At 41.2% G+C, this 19,653-nt stretch overlaps 2 protein-coding genes across 5 annotated transcripts in view; one reads left to right on the forward strand and one right to left on the reverse strand.

Moving 5' to 3' along the window:
• The window catches only part of LOC112206381 (uncharacterized), a 36,154-nt gene extending 25,647 nt beyond the window's left edge, over positions 1 to 10,507 (forward strand). The window contains exon 8 of the mRNA XM_063800405.1: positions 10,174 to 10,507. The gene's annotated coding sequence lies outside the window, so the exon portion shown is untranslated. The remainder of the gene's footprint in view (positions 1 to 10,173) is intronic.
• Positions 1 to 19,645, reverse strand: part of ZNF571 (zinc finger protein 571) — a 30,578-nt gene extending 10,933 nt beyond the window's left edge. The window contains exons 1-3 of one of the 4 annotated variants that reach the window (XM_009435486.4): positions 16,241 to 16,283; positions 11,503 to 11,580; positions 9,122 to 9,248 (exon numbers count right to left, since the gene is read on the reverse strand). In XM_009435486.4, the coding sequence (XP_009433761.1) occupies positions 9,122 to 9,248; positions 11,503 to 11,511 (136 nt within the window). In that variant the 5' untranslated portion in view covers positions 11,512 to 11,580; positions 16,241 to 16,283. Of the gene's footprint in view, positions 1 to 9,121; positions 9,293 to 11,502; positions 11,581 to 16,240; positions 16,284 to 19,016; positions 19,392 to 19,537 lie in introns of those variants that run through there. The other 3 variants (XM_009435485.4, XM_063801613.1, XM_063801612.1) reach the window with 3 other exon arrangements.
• Positions 19,646 to 19,653: the final 8 nt, after the last annotated feature.

Consider the following 19,653-nt stretch of genomic DNA (forward strand, 5'->3'; position numbering starts at 1 on the left):
AGCTATCTAATTTCCCAGAGTAATCTCAGTAACAATAAAGATACCAACAAATAAAGATCAACTGGCCACAGCCATGAGTCGGCCTTCATAACTATATAATGCTGTTATACCTACAGAAACTTCCTGAAGACGTCCAAACTCTTCACCCTCAAAAATTACCCAATCCTTTACATTTTCAAAATCAAAAATCACCTCCACTTCATAACCTGTTATTCACATAATTATAAATAACTCTATGAACAAACCTAACAATACAACACCCCAAATAACAAAACTAGAACCTCAAGTCTCAGAGTTCTGAAGCTGAAGTTCCACTTAAACTATAACCTGACTCTGCTACTTGAGAAAAATCATTGTTAAATGCTATGTCAGTACTGAGAAAATAATATCTAACTACTTTATGGATGCATTATGTGCTTTTCCTGATAATAATGTACTAGTACTATTATGCTTGATTGTACATTGTATATACATGTGTAATCATACATTAAGATCCACTCCCCATGCATATAAGCATATACATGAAATTACAAACAGTGCTTAACCCATTGAATGGCATACCCACATATGTCAGATTTACCATACAAATACTGTTCAATACATTAAATCCTTATATTTTACATAGGACATGAAATTATTGATTATTCACAGTACATTCAGTCAAATCAATCCTTGACAACAAGCTTATTACCGCCAACAGGATTTCTTTAGTACTAAGCTTCAGGAAACCAGCAACTTGCTTGAGATGTGTCCCACTTCTCGTTCTGGGCCCATGAAACTTGGATGAAACTATGCCTGCCATCTGGTTCTTACTTCAGGGTCACGGACTTAAGATTGCCCATTCATTCCTCTTTAATAAGACATCTTGGTGACTAATGGCTAACCAGTCCATGATCACACATCACTGTGATGGTGTCACATACTTGGTATTTTTTAATTTAGGGAATGTTGTGATCCAACATGGCTGTCACGGACTTGATGCAATAAAGCAAACTGTAGCTGAGCTGAAATTGAATAGTCTTTCTCTACACTGAAACCATAAAGTGTTAATTACTCCATGTTCGGTGGACATAGTAAAAAACATGACACAAACATATACACACAATTTCCGTTAATTAACTCCACAATCTCAAGCTATTGTAGTATTTGTGGATATAAGGCTTTTATTCTTGCCAAACTTCAAAACAGGAAATCTTGTATTTATTAACTACAGGTAAGGCATACATGCATACACACACACACACACAAGTTCATCTAGAACTAAGTTTTAGCCCAACTCCTAAAGAATTTATCAAAATCCAAAAAATAAATTAAAAATTAGGCTTTCTGGGTTAAAAGTTTGTTTTTTACTAAATTTACTAAAAAATCCACCAATAATGACACAGCATTTAAACTTAGCCATTTTTTCTTGAGAGAGAATTTTCCACATATAAGCTAATGTAGCTTAATTCACAAAGCAAGGCACTGACAATGCCTAAATGAGTTCATATAACTCTATAAACAAATAGGTTTGGTCCTGGCCTCTTTATTCATTTTTAGTAACACTTGCAACTATCTGCATTCTAGTGAGAATGTCCTCTAGATCAACAAAAATAAAATAGAGCAGGCTTCAAGCACACTAATTAGCAGCTCGTAAAACCTTACTCTACCATACAGCCACAGAAAACAGCAATGATACAAATTAAGCAATTAACACAAGATTGACTAAGTTATACTAATTTTCCTTAGGGTTGGTAAAATTTCATGCTTGCAGTCATATGACTAACCCAAATTAACAAAACTCAGCATAAAACATGTTTAAGATTATAAACAAATAAAGTTATACCTTAACTAGGTCATAAAAAGCTACAGCTAATATAAAAATAAACTGTGAAAGTGATTTAATATATTCTGAATACATGATAGCAAAGACCCAAACTGGGAAGAAATACCCCAATATGCTTAGCCATAAACTTAATTAAATTAACAAAGTTATTCACTTTGTTAATTCACCAGAGTAACTTTGTTAATTCACCAAAGTACTACCAGCAACAGCTTAAAACACAAAGGACTTGGCAGTGCTTATATTCCTTTTTTTTTGTAATCAATAAACCCCAGTAAACCTCACTATCTCTTGCTAATTCAGCCTATACACCGCCATCTTCTGCAAAACCTTAAAAGGTACTAAACACAAGTATTTACATAAAACGTTAGGTCATGGTGCAGCTTATAAAACACAAAGAAATGGGCTATATTTTCTAATTAAAGAACATTCCACTCACAACAAACTTTATGAAATTTAAGGTGAAAGGAAAATTTCATAGTAAATTAAGAACAGAGAGCTTAATTGAATAGGGCCATGAAGTACGCACACAACCTTTCATCACCCTCCTCAAATATTTCAATATATCCAAATTTATAATTAACATAAATTTATATGAGGTAAATCATAACAAAGTAAGCATACTATATGCTTTAATAAACCAAAGTGTTTATTAAACCCAGCCTACATCTGGAAGGTTTCATATTGATTTGACCACTTTGAACCAAACCTAGCCCCAAATCAACAGAACCTAATAATTATATTTATTTAGACCAAAACATTTACTCACAACATAAAGTATAGGAGAAGGGAATTTCTTCAGGTGCTACAGAAAAAGTATCATAATGCAAAGATGAAAGAATATTAAGGACAAAAAAAGCAAAGCTAATCCTTTCTACCTTTTATGTAATGAATTAACAACAATTTTACAAAGAGAACTTTAGCTAAAAACCCCAAAACCAGACAAGCTACCCACAGACTAACTCATATATGTAGCAAAATAGTGAGAAGATCCATGAGTGATAGCCGGCTATTCAGAACAGAATTTCAGTTCAACTTTAAATTTACTCAAATTTTAATCAATGTAAATTTAAATGTAACTCTACAGGGGGCACTCAAGATGGCTGACTAGAAGCAGCTAGTGTGCACCACTCTCAGGGAGAGGAAACAAAGTCGGAAGTAAATACTGTCTCTTTAAGTGGATCATCTAAAACAGGGATCCCCAACCCCGAGCCACAGACCTTACTGTTTGGCAGCCTGTGGGGAACCAAGCTACAGAGCAGGAGGTGAGCAGTGGGCGAGTGAGCATCACCACCTGAGCTCCGCCTCCGGTCAGATCAGCGGCAGCTTGAGATTCTCATAGGAGCTCGAACCCTATAGTAAAGTGTGCACAGGACGGATGTAGGTTGCGGGCTCCTTATGAGAATCTAACTAATGCCTGATGATTTGAGGTGGAACAGTTTCATCCCCAAACCAGTCCGCCCTTCCCCTCTCGCCCCACTCCCCACGGCCAGAAATACTGTGTTCCATGAAACCAGTCCCTGGTGCCAAAAAGGTTGGGATAGCGCTGGTCTAAAAGACCATGTCAGGATTTACCACGGACGCCAGGGAACTGACAGAGAACAGAGAGAGAAGCCAGGCAGCCACCTTCCTGGGACTGGCATGGAGTGGGAGAAGCTCCCTAACATGGTGAAACGGTGAGAGAGTGAGAGTCCCTGGGGAAGCCACACTTCCCACATGGCCCTTTGCAATCCTGGGCACAGGAGGAACCCCCAACTCCCATCCCTGGGCCACTAGACCAACACAGAAAGCCACCTAGAGTTTTTGCAGAGGCACTGCTCAAGCCCATGTGGAGCACCACAAGCCCCGGATCCCTGAGCAGCTTGGTGCCAGCTGCCATAACCCCAGTGGAAGCCGCAGTCACAGTGCTGAGGGGCGGTCAGAATGCCCAGCCCCTCCTCGCCAGGAAAGGCTCGGCTTCACCCTGCCCCCGCCTGAGCTCCCCAGCACAGCGACCCTGTCCCCACCTGAACTCTGCAGGCAGGCACAGCTCCACATTCCCCCAGGAACCTCCCAGATAGCAGACCATGCAACCCCTGCCCTACCTCCTCTGAGGCGGCTAAGGCTCACCAGCTCAGGCTTCCAGCGCAGCAACCGCACCTCTGCAGCAACCGCACCTCCGCCTAAACTCTGGTGGCCTGCGGTTCTGTGTTCCTCTGGGGCAGAACTCCCAGAGGTAACAGATAACACTTGGCATCTCTGTATGCCCTAAACAGTGAAGTTCGGCATTGTTTGGAAGGGAGGGAAGGGCAAGCGCGCCACGTGCTCCGCAGCTGTCAGTCTCCATTGCAGGAGTCCTGCTCCAGTGAAAGGCCCACAGCACAGCCGCCCTGCCCCCACCTGAACATTTCACCTGCAGCCCAGAGCCCTTCTGAAAATCCAAACCCCACATACCTTGATATTCCCTTGGGCTCCCACCAGCTAAGTGTTCTGTAGGACCCTGCATGAGAGTTTGACCAGTGACCTGGAAACCAACCTGTCCCGCCTCCCCACATCATACCCAGCACCTGAACTCTGGGCTAGCCCGACTGCAGTCCAGCCCCTTCAGGTCTCACACAGGCTGCCCAGTGGGCCAGCTAGGGGCCTGGGGGAAACTGGGGAACTACTTGCCCCATTCCAACTCTGCTGGCGCCTGACCATTTCCCCCAGGGTCTGAGGTCAGACCAACCCAACCAGCTGACACCAGCACAACACCCATTCACATAGGCCCTGTGGAGGAAGCCCCTTCTACAGGAAGCAGCAGTACTGTGACATTGGAAAACAGGTGAGCCTTAACCAATGGGGAAAGGATTCCCTATTCAATAAATGGTGCTGGGATAACTGGCTAGCCATATGCAGAAGAATGAAAGTGGACCCCTACCTTTCACCGTATAAAATAACTCAAGATGGCCTGATCTAGTACATGCAGAAGCCTCTGAAGATCTTACCATTTTCTCATTACATTTTGCAGGTGTTTCATCAATTTTCAGAGCTACTAATTTTAATTTTATTACAGTTATAAAGCCACCAGCCATATCTAATACCAGACACCACTATTAATTGCAGCTGTGCTTTTATTACTCTCTCTCCCAGTACTAGCAACCAGCATCACCATACTACTGACAGACCATAACCTTAATACACTTTTTTTGATCCAGCTGGAGGAGGAGATCCAATTTTAGACCAACATTTATTCTGATATTTTTGTCTATCCAAAAGTGTACATTCTTATTTTACCAGGTTTTGGAATAATCTCACATATTGCTACCTATTATTCTGGAAAAAAAAGAACCATTTGATTATATAGAAATAATATGACCCATAATATCAATTTAGCTCATAAGCTTTATCGTTTGAGGCTATATTTACAGCACGGATAGACATTGATACCTGAATGTATTTTACACTAGCTACTATAATTATTGCTATTCCAACAGGAGTTAAAGTATTTAACTGACTAGCAACCCTACATGGAGGTAATACTAAATGATCTCCAGCTATATTATGAGGTTTAGGCTTTATTTTCCTGCTGACAGTTGGAGGCCTAACAGGAACTGTTCTAACTCATCAGCAGACATCAATCCTCATGATATATACTGTGCTACAGCACATTTCTAACATGTTCTATCAATAGCTGCAGTCTTCACCATCACAGGATTTATTCACTGATTCCCATATTTTCAGGTTATACACTCAACCTGAGCCAAAATCCATTTTGTATTTGTAGGTGTTAGCTTGACTTTCTTTCCACAACATTTTCTTATCAGGCATGCCATGACAATAACTACACTGATGGATATACAACATGAAATACCATCTGCTATGGTTTGGATGTGGTTTGTACCCACCAAATCTCATGTTGAAATTTAGTCCCCAGTATGGCGTCTTGGGGGATGGGGTTTAGTGGGAGTGCTTGGGTCACGGGGGCTGGTCCCCGAGAACAGATTAATGCCCTCCCTCAAGGGTGACTGAGCTCTCGCTCTACTAGTTCTCAAGGGAGCTGGTTTTTAAAAAAGCCTGTCACCTTTCCCCTCTCTCACCATGTGATCTCTGCACACACTGGCTCCCCTTCACCTTCCATCATGAATGGAAGCAGCCTGAGGTCCTCACCAGAAGCCAAACAGACATAGGTGCCATGCTTCTTGTACAACCTGCAGAACCACGAGCCAAATAAACCTCTTGTCTGTATAAATTACCCAGCCTCAGGTATCCTTTATAGTAACACAGTATGAACTAAGACACCTATTACACTTGAATTAGTTCCACTATAACACTTTGAAAAGTGACCAGCATCTATGTTTAAATACCAAAACTAGAAACATCCACATAATTTTTTTCAATAATTCTAGCATTATTTACTTCAATTGAAATTTTTGAAATATGCCTATTCTTAAAATCCATCACCAAAGAACACTGAAGCCTTAAAACGTGAGACCCCCTTGGGAAAAAGACAAGCTAAAATTTATTCACATCTTTCACTATTCCTACAATAATAGGACCATTTATTTATATTCTAATCATTTCATTCCCAAACATCATGTTTCCTACCCCCAATTGCCAAATCCATAATAGATTAGTCTCTTTTTAATAATGATTAGCACAACTTGTACTAACATAATAATACATAATGTCAAAGGATGTTATTGCCAATAACAGCAACACGTCTTAAAGCACACTTTCAAGCAACTGTCCTTTTTGACCACCACCACTGAAGTTACCAGATCATTTACCTTTATACCACCCCTCCAGCATTTTATCTCCATTTCTTTCTTTCTTTCTTTCTTTCTTTTTTGGAGACATGGTCTTGCTCTGTCGCCCAGGCTGAAATGCAGTGGTGTGATCATGGTTCACTGCAACCTCGACCTCGGGGCTCAAATGATCCTCCCAACTCAGTCTCCCAAGTAGCTAGGACCACAGGCATGTGACATAATGCCCTGCTAATTTTTATTTTAAGTAGAGATGGGGTTTTGCTATGTTGCCCAGGCTGGTCCTGAATTCCTGGGCTCAAGCAATTCACCCACCTCAGCCTCCCAACGTACTGGGATTACAGGCTTGAGCCATTGTGCCCAGCCTACCACCACTTTAATGATTCTCCTTTGAAAAAAAAAACAAAAAACAAAAACCTCTCCTGATTCTGTGGTTCACCCTGCAGTGGACAGGAGCTGCAGGGTGAACCAGGAGAATGGCAAAACTTCTCAAGAGGTATGCATGCTTCCTGTCTATACCTTTTGCTTTTCTTTCTCTCCTACCACCATAATTAACATTTTGCCATATTTCCTTCCTAAATTTGTTCCATGGATTTTTATGTAGTTGAAATAATACTGCATATATAAACTGTAATCACACTTCTTTCCCCTAATTATTACAGTGTTCTTAAAACCTTCTAAAATATTGTAAACTCTATTTGTAACTTTGAGGGTTCCTCAAATGGGCCTTCAACAGTGCCTGGTGAGTTAATTCACTGTCCGACTCTAGTTTTTATTGTTGACTTACTTCTTTCTCACTCTCTTTTAAATACTCCACAATGAGGTTTTTGTTCCTCTCATTGCCAAACCCACCTTGTCAGGGTCACCAACACCCTTCATCCTGCCAAATCCAATAGCCAATTTTCAGCGTTCCTCTTACTTGAACTCCTAGCATTATCTCTCAGCTAACTGCTTCCTCCTTTTGTCAGTTGGCTTCCAATACACTGCATTCCCTCTTCCTAGGTCACAGGTTACTCAGGTTAGTCCTCAATTTCCTTTGCTAGATTGTTTTCCTGACTGAATGTTGGAACACCCCATGGTTCAGTCCTTGAACTGTACCTTGCCTTCCATCTAAACCAATTCGCTCCATAATCTCATTCAGTTCCTCGGTACAGAGAGTAATCCCATATTTATCTCTTCAGTCCTGACTGTCCCCTCCACCCACAGGCTTCCAAATGCTTATCTAACTTCACCACACAGATATCTAATGAGCATATCAAATACATAACTCTTGACTTCCTTCTCCAGCCTTCCAAACCCTGATGCCTCTATTGCCAATCTTCAAAATAACTCCATTATGAAGGTATTAATTCTACCTTCAAAATATAGCCTGTTCTCATCACCTCCACATATTAAACCCAATTCCAAGCCACTGTTATCTCTATTGTGAACTTCTGAACTAGTCCTCTCATTAGTCTTCCTGCTTTCATTTTTATCCTCACTGTTCACATAGCACTCAGTGACCTCTAAACAAAGATCCTTTACTTGTCTGCAAAAAGTCAGCCAGGGGCTCCCTATCACACTTAGAATAAAATCTCACTGCTTGCAACAACCAACAAGGTCCTACATGATTTGATCTCTGCCTATTTCTCTAATCTCACCTCAAATTTCCACTTTCAGTAGCCACACTGGCCTTCTTGCTGATTCTCAAACAAGTGAAGCTCAGTTTCTCTCAGGATCTTCTCTTCCCTCTGCCTGAACACACCTTTCCCTGATTTACAGCCAACTTTATTCAGGTCTTAATTCAAATGTTACCTCCCCTGAGCTATCATTCCTGGTCCTCCTAACCTATGAACATAGCAAGCTCTCAGTACGTATGTGCTGGCTAGAGATACTTATCCAAGTTTAACTATAAAAGAGCAACCAGGAAAAAACGTAATTCAAAAAATAGATAAAAGCATTGTCCCCAAAAGAGATCAGACCAAAGGTAGCTCCCTTATTAAAACAAAAAGGGAATGTAAAACAGAAGAGTGGCAAACGGGAGTTGGGAGGGAGGTTCCACGGGGAACTCACACACATAACCTTCCTGCTCTCCCTACGTCTCAAGCCTTCTTTCCACAGGCCTTTGAAGAGAGCTTCAGGCACACACCTCAAAGTGCTGCCACCTATGGATCAGCTGTATTATTAGCAATAGCTGACACTGTGACCAGCCTTTATTCACCTGAGCTCTGTCTTTATGTCATGGTTCTCATCAGCATCCAGGGCTCCTTTCCTTGCTCCAATAAGGAAAGTATATTTGGCTTAGGGACTGCACATACAGCTTAAAAGAAAGGAAATGGTACATGGTCATGCTAGGGGATTCCCAGATTCAAATCTAGTCCATTGGCATCAAAGAAGGGAGACACTGACAGGAAGTGACAGAGAAAGATGTGACAGTCTAAAGGATAAGAGATAAAAAGGTACACGGTGGAGCTGTCCATTTCTACTTCTACTCAAACGTAAGCCTTTCCTTAGGGAATGGAGATCAGAAATTCACAATGAATGAGGCAGAAATTATGGGGAACAAATTCTGAATATTCACGTAGGATGATCTTACCCAATGAGATCAGGTTGCTGTAGTTCTCCAACATCACATCCCTGTACAAGTCCCTCTGAGCAGGGTCCAGGCATTCCCATTCCTCCTGAGAGAAGTCAATGGCCACATCCCTGAAAGTCACCAACAACTGAAACAACAAATCCATTACAGGATGATTCTACAGGAATGATTCTGAAGTGAAATGAGAAGAAAATGGAGGAGGTAATTGAAGGAAGCAAGTAACACAAAACAACAGGAAATTGGTTGCCTAAACAGTAGTATTAACCTGATTCTCTATCATTCCTATTGCCACAGATAAAACTTCCTCTGTACAATAGAACAATTCCATTATCCAGAAAGGTCTGAGAATTTAAAAAGCCAGATGTGTGCAGTTTCTTGATTAAAGAAAATACTGCAAGCGTTTTCTTCACAACAGGTTTTAATTGCACAGCAGATAAGGCTTCCAAATCCTCAATAACTAATATACTCTCAATTAATACAAGTTCTTGCTCTCCCTTCTGCCTTTAAATACTTTTAAAAAGATGAATTTTTTCCAAACAATGTTTACCAAATCTCTAGGTTAGAAAATAAAATTTGAATATAACCTAAGAATTTTTTGAAGACTCAGATTCATCAAGTTATATTATGTCACAGAACAGAATGGACATATTTCCATTTTACATACAAAATGATCTGCTTATTTGGGAGTATCTGAATTAGACAAATTCTCTAATGTCTTTGAGCTCTTAGAATCTATAATTCTTGAGAGTATGCATCTGGCATGTTTTCTTTGCTCCTATTTTCCACGTTCCTAGGCTATAGCAAGGTACTGGATGCCAGTCCAGGCACACAGAGACATCACTCTGAACTGGTACATTCCAGGAAATCCCAAGGTGAACTTGACTATGATCATCCTCTCTTGTTGGTTCCTGGGCAAGAGGGTTGTAGAAGGCAGAATAAAGGCCCCCCAAACATGTCCACAACCTAATCCCTGAAACAGTAACAGTACTGACTCAATGATAAAGAAAAGCTTGCTTGCTTAAATATAATTATTACTTTGCTTGACTTTGTAGATTATTCAGTAAGAACAGTCTCAGGAAAACAGGACCTTCAACAGAGATAAGAGAATTAAAATATGCAGACTAACAACTCTGGGAATGGGCTGACCAGCCTGATAAGAATAGGCTGATGGCACCTACAGAAGGCCACAAAACACTGACCAAGAAAGCAATGACCAACAAAGCAATGACCTGAGACTGCACATTTCACAAGAATGTTTTGATCATCATTTTTTCTAATTTCCCTTAAAAACCCCTGATATGGAGACAGAACTCGGCGGTCTTTGAACACTAGTTCACTGCCTCCCCTGGGTTGTTGGATTCCTGAATAAAGCTAACCATCCTTTCACCAATGCTCATCTCTTGAACTTTCAAGTGACAAGTGGTCTGGACCTGAATTTCGTTACAAAACCTATGTATACCTTACCTTACATGGCAAAGGGGACTTTAGAAGTGCAATTAAATTAAGGATCTTGAGAGGGGGTTATCCTGGATTATCTGGTTGGGCCCAATGTATTTGTAAGTGATAGAGGGAGGCAGGTGAGTAAAAAAAGGAAACGTGATGATGAAAGCACAAGTCAAAATGTGATTGCTGGCTTTGAAAATGGATGGAAGCCACACCCCAGGGATCGTGGACAGCCTTTAGAACCAGAAAAGGACAAGGAAACAGATTCTCCAGTCCTCTAGAACCTCCAGAAGGAACATGGCTCTGCTAATACTATGATATTAGCCCTTTCAGACTGATTTCAGACTTCTGACCAGCAGAGGTATAAATCATAATTATATTGATTTAAGCCACTGAATTAGTGGTTATTAGTAACGGCAGCAACAGGAAACTATATCAGCAACAAGACTCCCTCCTTCATAGAACCCAATTCCCAACCAATTTTCAAACTTTCACAGAAAATCTTGCCACACACTGAGACTAGGAACATCCAACAAAAAAATGCTATCACTTTCAAATGGAAAACCCAGGATTGTAGAGAAGATCAAATTTTGTCATGTATCACATTTAAACACTCATCTCTACCTCACCAAACCGTGGTACTAATGTGTACCAATCTTAAAAGGAGGTATTTCTGTTCCCTCAGAGTTCTGGGCAGAAGACTATGCCTGTGGACAATGTAGAATTATCTGCTGAATGAATATCTGAAAACTGTTTGGAGAGGGGAAAAGCATTGAGAAGAATTGGGCTCTTTGCTACTATTACTCGCTAGAATGGGAGACGTTTGGAAGCAGTTCCCTTAAGGAACCAAACAAGGCAGGAAATTCTGGGATAAATCTGGTGTTCACATTACACAACAAAATGATTGTACTTCAACAAGGAAAGAAACAGCAACTCACGTGGGGCATGGTTTTTTAGAACTGATCAATTTTCTGGGTTCTTCTCCTGGAGGTGTGCAAAGTCCAGAGAAGCCAGTGCTGGACAAGGAACAAAAGCCACAAGATTAGACTTGGCTCACAGCCCACAAAATAAACTACTTAGAACTACCTTTACTTCTCCTCTTTTGGGAATTTGGAAAAAATCTCAGTTCTTCCACAAACCCAATGGAAGCCAGCTACTGCAGAAGGGGTTCAGGCAGACCTTTCCTTAATGTCCATGTTGAACAGGACCCTAGGTGCTGTTACTTTCCCATGGCATCTCCTCCTCCACAGTAGAACAGAGGCATGCCCAGGGAGCCCCCCACCATCCTCCTGGACCCAAACACTAAGTCAGGTACTTTGCTCCCAATCTTAGGAAGGGGCTTCAGAGACCAAAATGTGGCCTTCTTTCAGATGTCATGAACATCAGCTAGACTCACAGACATTTTGACAGACATATCAGGGTCAACAGATCCAAAACAGTCTCATCCCACTCCCCTGAATCTAGTTCTTTCCTGCCTGTTTACTCTTCCCTATAAAAGAAAATTCCTTTATGCCTGACCTTTGCTATGCTTGCAGATCTTATGGCTGGAGTATTCTCCCAATTACAACACCTCCTCCCTTACTGCAGTGTTCCTGTGAATAAAGTCATTCCTTACCAAAGTCTGGATTTGTTTTTTTATTTCACAGGTTGAATAACTTTTGTAGAATAACAAAACAAACTATTTTAACTGTAACCTAATTCTCCAAGCCATGGCACACACAGAAGCACGGAGGGTCAAATAGGAGCAACATCCACATGACAGCCAATGTGCGCACAGCACGCCCCCTCTTGCAATATGACTTCAAGATTGAGCAAGTTCCCCAACTACAGCCACCTACTTGCCATAGTTGTGTAGCACTGATCTTTTTTTTTTTTGGTAGCATTGATCTTGCATACATGTATAATCCATGAACTTAACATCAATGTTGCTTGTGTGATACCAAGAAAACCCAGTAAGAGAGCAAGTAAATAATTTAAGTAAGATTTTGTTGGGTATAGTTGAGCTTTGAAGCACCATAAGCCATTGTACTAAGATTTTGTCCTCCCCGCTAACCAATTTTCACCTCCTTTGAGGCAATATCATCGTCATTAAGAATACATGGGTTGGCTGCACGCAGTGGCTCACGCCTGTAATCCCAGGGAGGCCGAGGCAGGCAGATCACTTGAGGTCAGGAGTTCAAGACCAGCCTGGCCAACATGGCTACTAAAAAATACAAAAATTAGCCAGGCATGGTGGCACATGCCTGTAGTCCCAGCTACTTGGGAGGCTAAGGCAGAAGAATCACTTGTACGCGGGAGGTGGAGGTTGCAGTGACCCAAGATCGCGCCACTGCACTCCAGCCTGGGTGACAGAGCGAGACTCCATCTCAAAAAAAAAAAAAATCCCATGGGTTAAAATAATATATATAAAATGATATAAAGATGTTAATCTCTGCAAGTTAATAGGATATTTGACATATGATATACAAATTAAATATGACCCCAATAAAAGTACAAGTATGAAAGCAGATACATTCAATTTAAATTCAACAAGCAAGAAAATTAAAAAGCAAGAATTGGAAAAAAATGCCTGATAATAAAGAGAGCAGAGATTTCAAAATACCACTCCTATCATTACAATGTTGGATACTGTAAAAAGGAACAAAATCATATCCTCTGCAGCAACACAGATGTGGCTAGAGGCCATTATCCTAAGTGAATTAACACAGAAACAAAACCAAATACCACATGTTGTCCTTTATAACTGGAAGCTAAGCACTGGGTACACCTGAACATAAAGATGAGAACATGGACACTGGCAACTACTAGAGCACGGAGAGAAGGAGGAGGGCAAAGGAGCAAACCTACCTACCTATCAGGTATCCTGCTCACTACCTGGGTGACTGGATCATACCCCAAACCTCGGCATCACACAATACGCCATATAACAAACCTGAACATGTACCCCCTGAATCTAAAATAAAAGTTGAAATTTTATTTTTAAAAAGTTGGATACTGCATATGAATAGAAAGAAAAGATTAATGTAACTGAATAGAATCTCTGATCTCTGGGGAAAGGTGGATTATTCAGTAAATGTTATTGGAGAAAGGTAAAATTGGAACCCCATTTTATAACACATACCCAAATTAACTCCAAATATATAAGATATCTAAATATTAAAAAATGAAATTGGCAGGGAGTGGTGGCTCATGCCTGTAATCCCAGCACTTTGGGAGGCTGAGGCAGGTGGATCACCTGAGGTCAGCAGTTCACGGTCAGCCTGGCCAATGTGGTAAAACCCCATCTCTACTAAAAATACAAAAATTAGCTGGGTGTGGTGGCGGGTGCTTGTGATCCCAGCTACTTGGGAGGCTAAGGCAGGAGAATCGTTTGAACCCAGTAGGTGGAGGTTGCAGTGAGCCGAGATCATGCCACTGCACTTCAGCCTGGGCGACAAGAGCAAAACTCCATCTCAAAAAAAAAAAAAAAAAATCATAAAAATGCTAGAAGGAAAAACAGACTGTTCCTTCTTAACTTCAGAGGGGAAAATTCTGTATCTCACAATCATATGAATAAATGTTCCTACATTTAAAAATTGCCTAAAAGAATACACAGACAAATGCCAAAATGGGAGAAAATATGCGCAACTTAAATAAAAAACAGAGTCCTAAAATCCAAAGAGCTGTATTTTAAAAATCGAGGGAAAACAATCAAGAGAAAGACAAAAAAATCATTATTTTAAATGGACAACAGACAATTCATAAAAAAAAAAGTCAATGGTCATTCAACATGTAAAATGCTCATCCTCATTTAAATAAGAGAAATTCAAATTGAAACGAAATTGAGAAGACTTCTGAATCCAATATCATTAAGATCCTACTGGACTAAGTTCCTTGAAGATACACCTATCAGATCTGGACATAATACAAAAAGCAACTAACTGACGGTGCTGGCCAATGAACTGAAGCAGTATTCCTACAAAAAAAATGCAAAAATTAGCCAGGCGTGGTGGCGGGCATCTGTAATCCCAGCTACTTGGGAGGCTGAGGCAAAGAATTGCTTGAACCCGGGAGTCGGAGGTTACAGTGAGCCAAGATCGCGCCACTGCACTCCAGCCTGAGCAACAGAGCAAGACTCCATCTCAAAAAAAAAAAGAACACTTGAATTGAATCACGAGGAAACATCAAACACATACAAACTGAGGAACAATCTACAAAATAACAGGCCTGTAGTTTTCAAAAAAGTCAGGATCACAAAGGATCAAAGAAAAGTCCAGGAATTGTTTTCGATTAAAAGAGACTAAAGAGATGTTTTAATTAAATGAAATGTTTGATCCTAGATATGATTTTGGATTGGACGCCAGATAAGGGGCAAAAAAGGCTATAAGGAGTTGGGCGCGGTGGCTCATGCCTGTAATCCCAGCACTTCAGGAGGCCAAGGCGGGTGGATCACAAGGTCAGGAGATCAAGACCATCCTGGCTAACACAGTGAAACCCTGTCTCTACTAAAAAACAAAACATTAGCTGGGCGTGGTGGTGGGCACCTGTAGTCCCAGCTACTTGGGAGGCTGAGGCAGGAGAATGGCGTGAACCCAGGAGGCGGAGCTTGCAGTAAGCCAAGATCTCGCCACCGCACTCCAGCCTGGGGGGCAGAGTGAGGCTCCGTTTCAAAAAAAAGAAGAAAAAAAAAAGCTATAAGGACAAAATTGTAACAATTGGTGAAATTTTTCTATGAACTCTGGATTAGACAATTATTACATCTCTGCTACATTTCTTCATTTTAATAAATGAACTATAGTTATAGTCCCCTGTGCTCAGAAAATACACTAATGTAATTATAGATAAAGGAAAATGATGTCTGAAAATTACTATCAAGTAGTTCAGAAGTATATATGTAGAGAGAATTAGCAAACAAAAAAGCAAAATGTTAAAAACTGGTAAATATGTAAGGACATAGGACAGTTTTTTCTATTATTTTTGCAACTTCTCTGTAAGTGTAATATTATATCAAAATAAAAATTTTAAAAAACCAATGCTATGTGAGTACTGATTTTTAATTAAGAGACTAAAGCATAACCAAATGTAATCCATGAACCTTAAATATAGCAAAACATAAAAACCAAAAGAAATCTAAAATGCATTCTCTATCTTAACAGTAGTGACAGTTACTGTTGTTTTCAAACAATTATATTTTAGAATAAAGAACGTAAATTATATTAATGTTTTAGCAACCAAGATTGTTAGCATAAAACAGAGATACAAGTATAAAATCAAACAAGAAAATACTCTGTAATTTGTCTGAACTATTATTATAAATTCATGATTCATGATTTATACTTTAAAAACAAATTATTAGCTTTGTTCCCTGAAATGGCCTAGAATAAATGACAGCCTTATGGCAATGAGAAACTCTAATGCCCAGACAGTGGTCACTGTACACTGTATACCACAAGAGGAATCAGAACTCCTTAGAGAAATGGCTCATTTCAGGGCTGGCACAGGAAATGTAGAAGTTGATCTTGGGATCATTTGTTCTGCCAGAAAGCAAATAAGCTATCAACTCTACTAGAATCATTACAGAAAGACACAGAACTGCCTGGAAAGGACTACCACTGGCTTAAAAAAGAGCAGTTTGATATAAAAAAGAATAATGATCACAATAGTTCGAAACATATGGTATTCAAAACAGACACTCACTTTTGGGACTCCTTAGAAGGTTGTAGGGCACCAACTCATTTCTCTGAAAATATATAAAGGGAAAGAATCAAATCAATTACTCTGCCTTTCCATATGAACTCTATTTATTTATTTATCTTGAGATGGAGTTTCACTCTTGTTGCCCAGGCTGTAGTGCAATGGCGCAATCTCGGCTCACCGCAACCTCGGCCTCCCGGTTTCAAATGATTCTCCTGCCTCAGCCTCCCTAGTAGCTGGGATTACAGGAATGTGCCACCATGCCCAGCTAATTTTGTATTTTTAGTAGAGACGGGGTTTCTCCATGTTGGTCAGGCTGGCCTCGAACTCCCGACCTCAGGTGATTCGCCTGCCTCGGCCTCCCAAAGTGTTGGGATTACAGGCGTGAGCCACCACGCACGGCCATGAACCATATTTTAAGATAACCAAATAATTGATGAAAAAAAGTTCTTATATATAGAAGAACTATAACTAATGAATACAGGAGGAATTGAGAGAATTTTTTTTAATCACCATATATAACCGTTAATGAAATAATGGGCCAGGCGCGGTGCCTCACACTTGTAATCCCAGCACTTTGGGAAGCTGAGGTGGGTGGATTACTCGAGATCAGGAGTTGCAGACCAGCCTGGGCAACATGGTGAAACCCCGTCTCTACTAAAAATACAAAAATTAGCCAGGTGTGGTGGCACATGCCTGTAATCCCAGCTACTCGGGAGGTTGAGGCAGAAGAACCTTTTGAACCCAGGAGGTGGATGCTGCAGTGAGCCGAGATCGCACCACTACACTCCAGCCTGGGCGACAGAGTGAGGAAAAAATAAATAAAGAATGGATCTTGGTATCAATCGTAAGTGGACGTTATCACCTTTAGGTCAGTGCTTCTCAATCCTTCTAAAATTTTTCACGGTCATATCCCTAGGAACCTTTTTAGATACTTTTCTCTAATAGCCACCACTCTCATGAAATTTTATTACCATAGATATACTGTATATATGTTTATGTACTGTGGCCCTTTGAAGGACCACAGATCATTGTAATACCTATGAGTTTTTGTCCTCTTCCTTCTCAAAAACCAAGTTTCACCCACTTGGAAGGTGATATCCTCCACCCTCATTGAGAATGCATGCTTTAGGTGAAAAAAAGGAAAGGATTAAATGGACAGCATTTAAACACATCAATATGACATCACTGAAAGTGGGACATCAGACTGTAAGGGCCTCATGATGTGATGTAATAGGAAGTACACAGCACCAACTATGAATTAAAGGTGATTTAGGGAAAATCTGATCCAAATTCCATCAAACCTCTAGATCTAACTGCCTGTTTACAGAAATATGAAGGAACGGAAAACAAATTATAAGACAGTACAAAGAAGCAATTAGCTAAAAGCAGTATACAGAATATTCTATGGGACAGATGATCTAGTTTTTCTACAAATCAACAGCACCAATTAAACCAAAACAAAACACAGGAGGGAAACTATCATGCATTAAGTAAGTTTAACAGGTTTGGCCACCAAATGCAATGTGTGGACTCTATCTGGATCCAGATTTGAACACACCTATTGTAAAAATATGTCTTTGAAATAATTGGGAAAATCTGAATGTGGGGGTATACAAGATTATGAAATAACCACCACGCTGTTACACCAACATAAGAAACAAATTTATTGTTTTAAACTTATTGTTAGTTTTTTTTTTATGTTGGTATAACAGCATCATGGTTATTTTAAAATATAATGTCCTTTTTGGTAATATATGCTTATAAGAGGATAAAATACAATTTTGAAATACTATAGGAAAAAACGGGGAAGGATTGATACAAAGGTATTTACAAATGTTTTTAATTACAGCTAGGTGTTGAACATGTTGGGGTTCGTATTATTCTTTAGCCTGCTTGAAAACATCCACAATAAAGTTAAAATTTTAAAACTCTTCAGATTTCCCCCAGAAAGTACAGTTATTTTTCATCAAAACCTTAGACCAGGCCAGGCGCGGTGGCTCACGCCTGTAATCCCAGCACTTTGGGAGGCCCAGGCGGGTGGATCACGAGGTCAGGAGATCGAGACCATCCTGGCTAACACGGTGAAACCTCGTCTCTACTAAAAACACAAAAAATTAGCCGGGCATGGTGGCGGGCGCCTGTAGTCCCAGCTACTCCGGAGGCTTAGGCAGGAGAATGGCGTGAACCCGGAAGGCGGAGCTTGCAGTGAGCCGAGACCGCACCACAGCACTCCAGCCAGGGCGACACAGCGAGACTCCGTCTCAAAAAGCAAACAAACAAAAAAATCTTAGACCAGAAAGGACTGCTGTATCATTGGGTGGAAAGGAGAGGTGTAGTGTGGCTGGGGAGTAGAGCTAAACTGATGATCCCATCCCCGCAGCATCATTTATGGGGTGCCTAAGGACCAGTCACTAGCATGGCTGGTTCTTCCTTAGGAAGATGTTGCTGGAGGTAGAAAACGTTTCGGAAAGGAAGAAATTTGAGGTTAGAAAGAAAACAGGAACTTCACACAAGACTTTCAGAAGTGCGATATTCTTTTCCTCTGGGTGCCTCTCTTGGAAAACGCAGAACCGAGAAAAGAAATAAGCATCATAGAACATCAGAGCTCTCGGAGCAGACGAAACAATTTAGGATAACACCAACCTCTAGAAAGGGATTAGTCTTCCCCACAGGGCTGTCAAGCTAGAATAGGACATCTTTAACAGTGGTCTTCTTCCTAAGACACTTCCAGGGGTAAAGCCTCACCATCAGGGAAACTTCAAAAAGAGCCTCTTACTCTGCAAAGAAACTGCAGCAGCTGTAACCGCACGATTCTCAGCTGGCTTAATGATGTCCGTGTCACACGAGGAGTACTGCGGCCCGGGAGGGGCCAAGGGCTAGGAGCATTAACAGGCGGCAGGTGAGCCCACCCCGCGGCCGCACAAGCGCACACGCACACGTCCAGGCGGAGGAACACTACTAGTAACACCCACCTCCTTCTAGCCTCCCTATCCCAAAGTGATGGTGCCGATTTTGTCCGCGGCAGGGGCTCCAGGGGCACACTCATAAATTCGGTGCGGAGGAACACAACTAGCAGCACCACACCCCCGCCACTGCCAGAACCAAAGTGACGGTGCCGACACCCCTCCGCAAGCGCAAGGCCGACTTCCATAAGTAATTAGCCTAGAGCACCGTCCCGTTCCTGTCAGCACCGAGCCCCAGCCAGGACACCGGTATTCCCAGCACCATACACGAACTACTTTTTCGATGCGGCAACCCAAAAGCTGCGAGCTGTTCCCGGTGAGGCCGCCCACTCACCTGGCCGGCGCAGACAAGCTCTGTGCGTCAAGACATAACAGCGTAAGTGTACGACGTTGCGCAGCGACGCGGGGGCCTTCGGGAAATGTAGTCTACAACTGGAAACCGGCCGGATC

Source organism: Pan troglodytes, chromosome 20, assembly GCF_028858775.2.
Source record: "Pan troglodytes isolate AG18354 chromosome 20, NHGRI_mPanTro3-v2.0_pri, whole genome shotgun sequence".
Lineage (NCBI taxonomy): Eukaryota > Metazoa > Chordata > Mammalia > Primates > Hominidae > Pan > Pan troglodytes.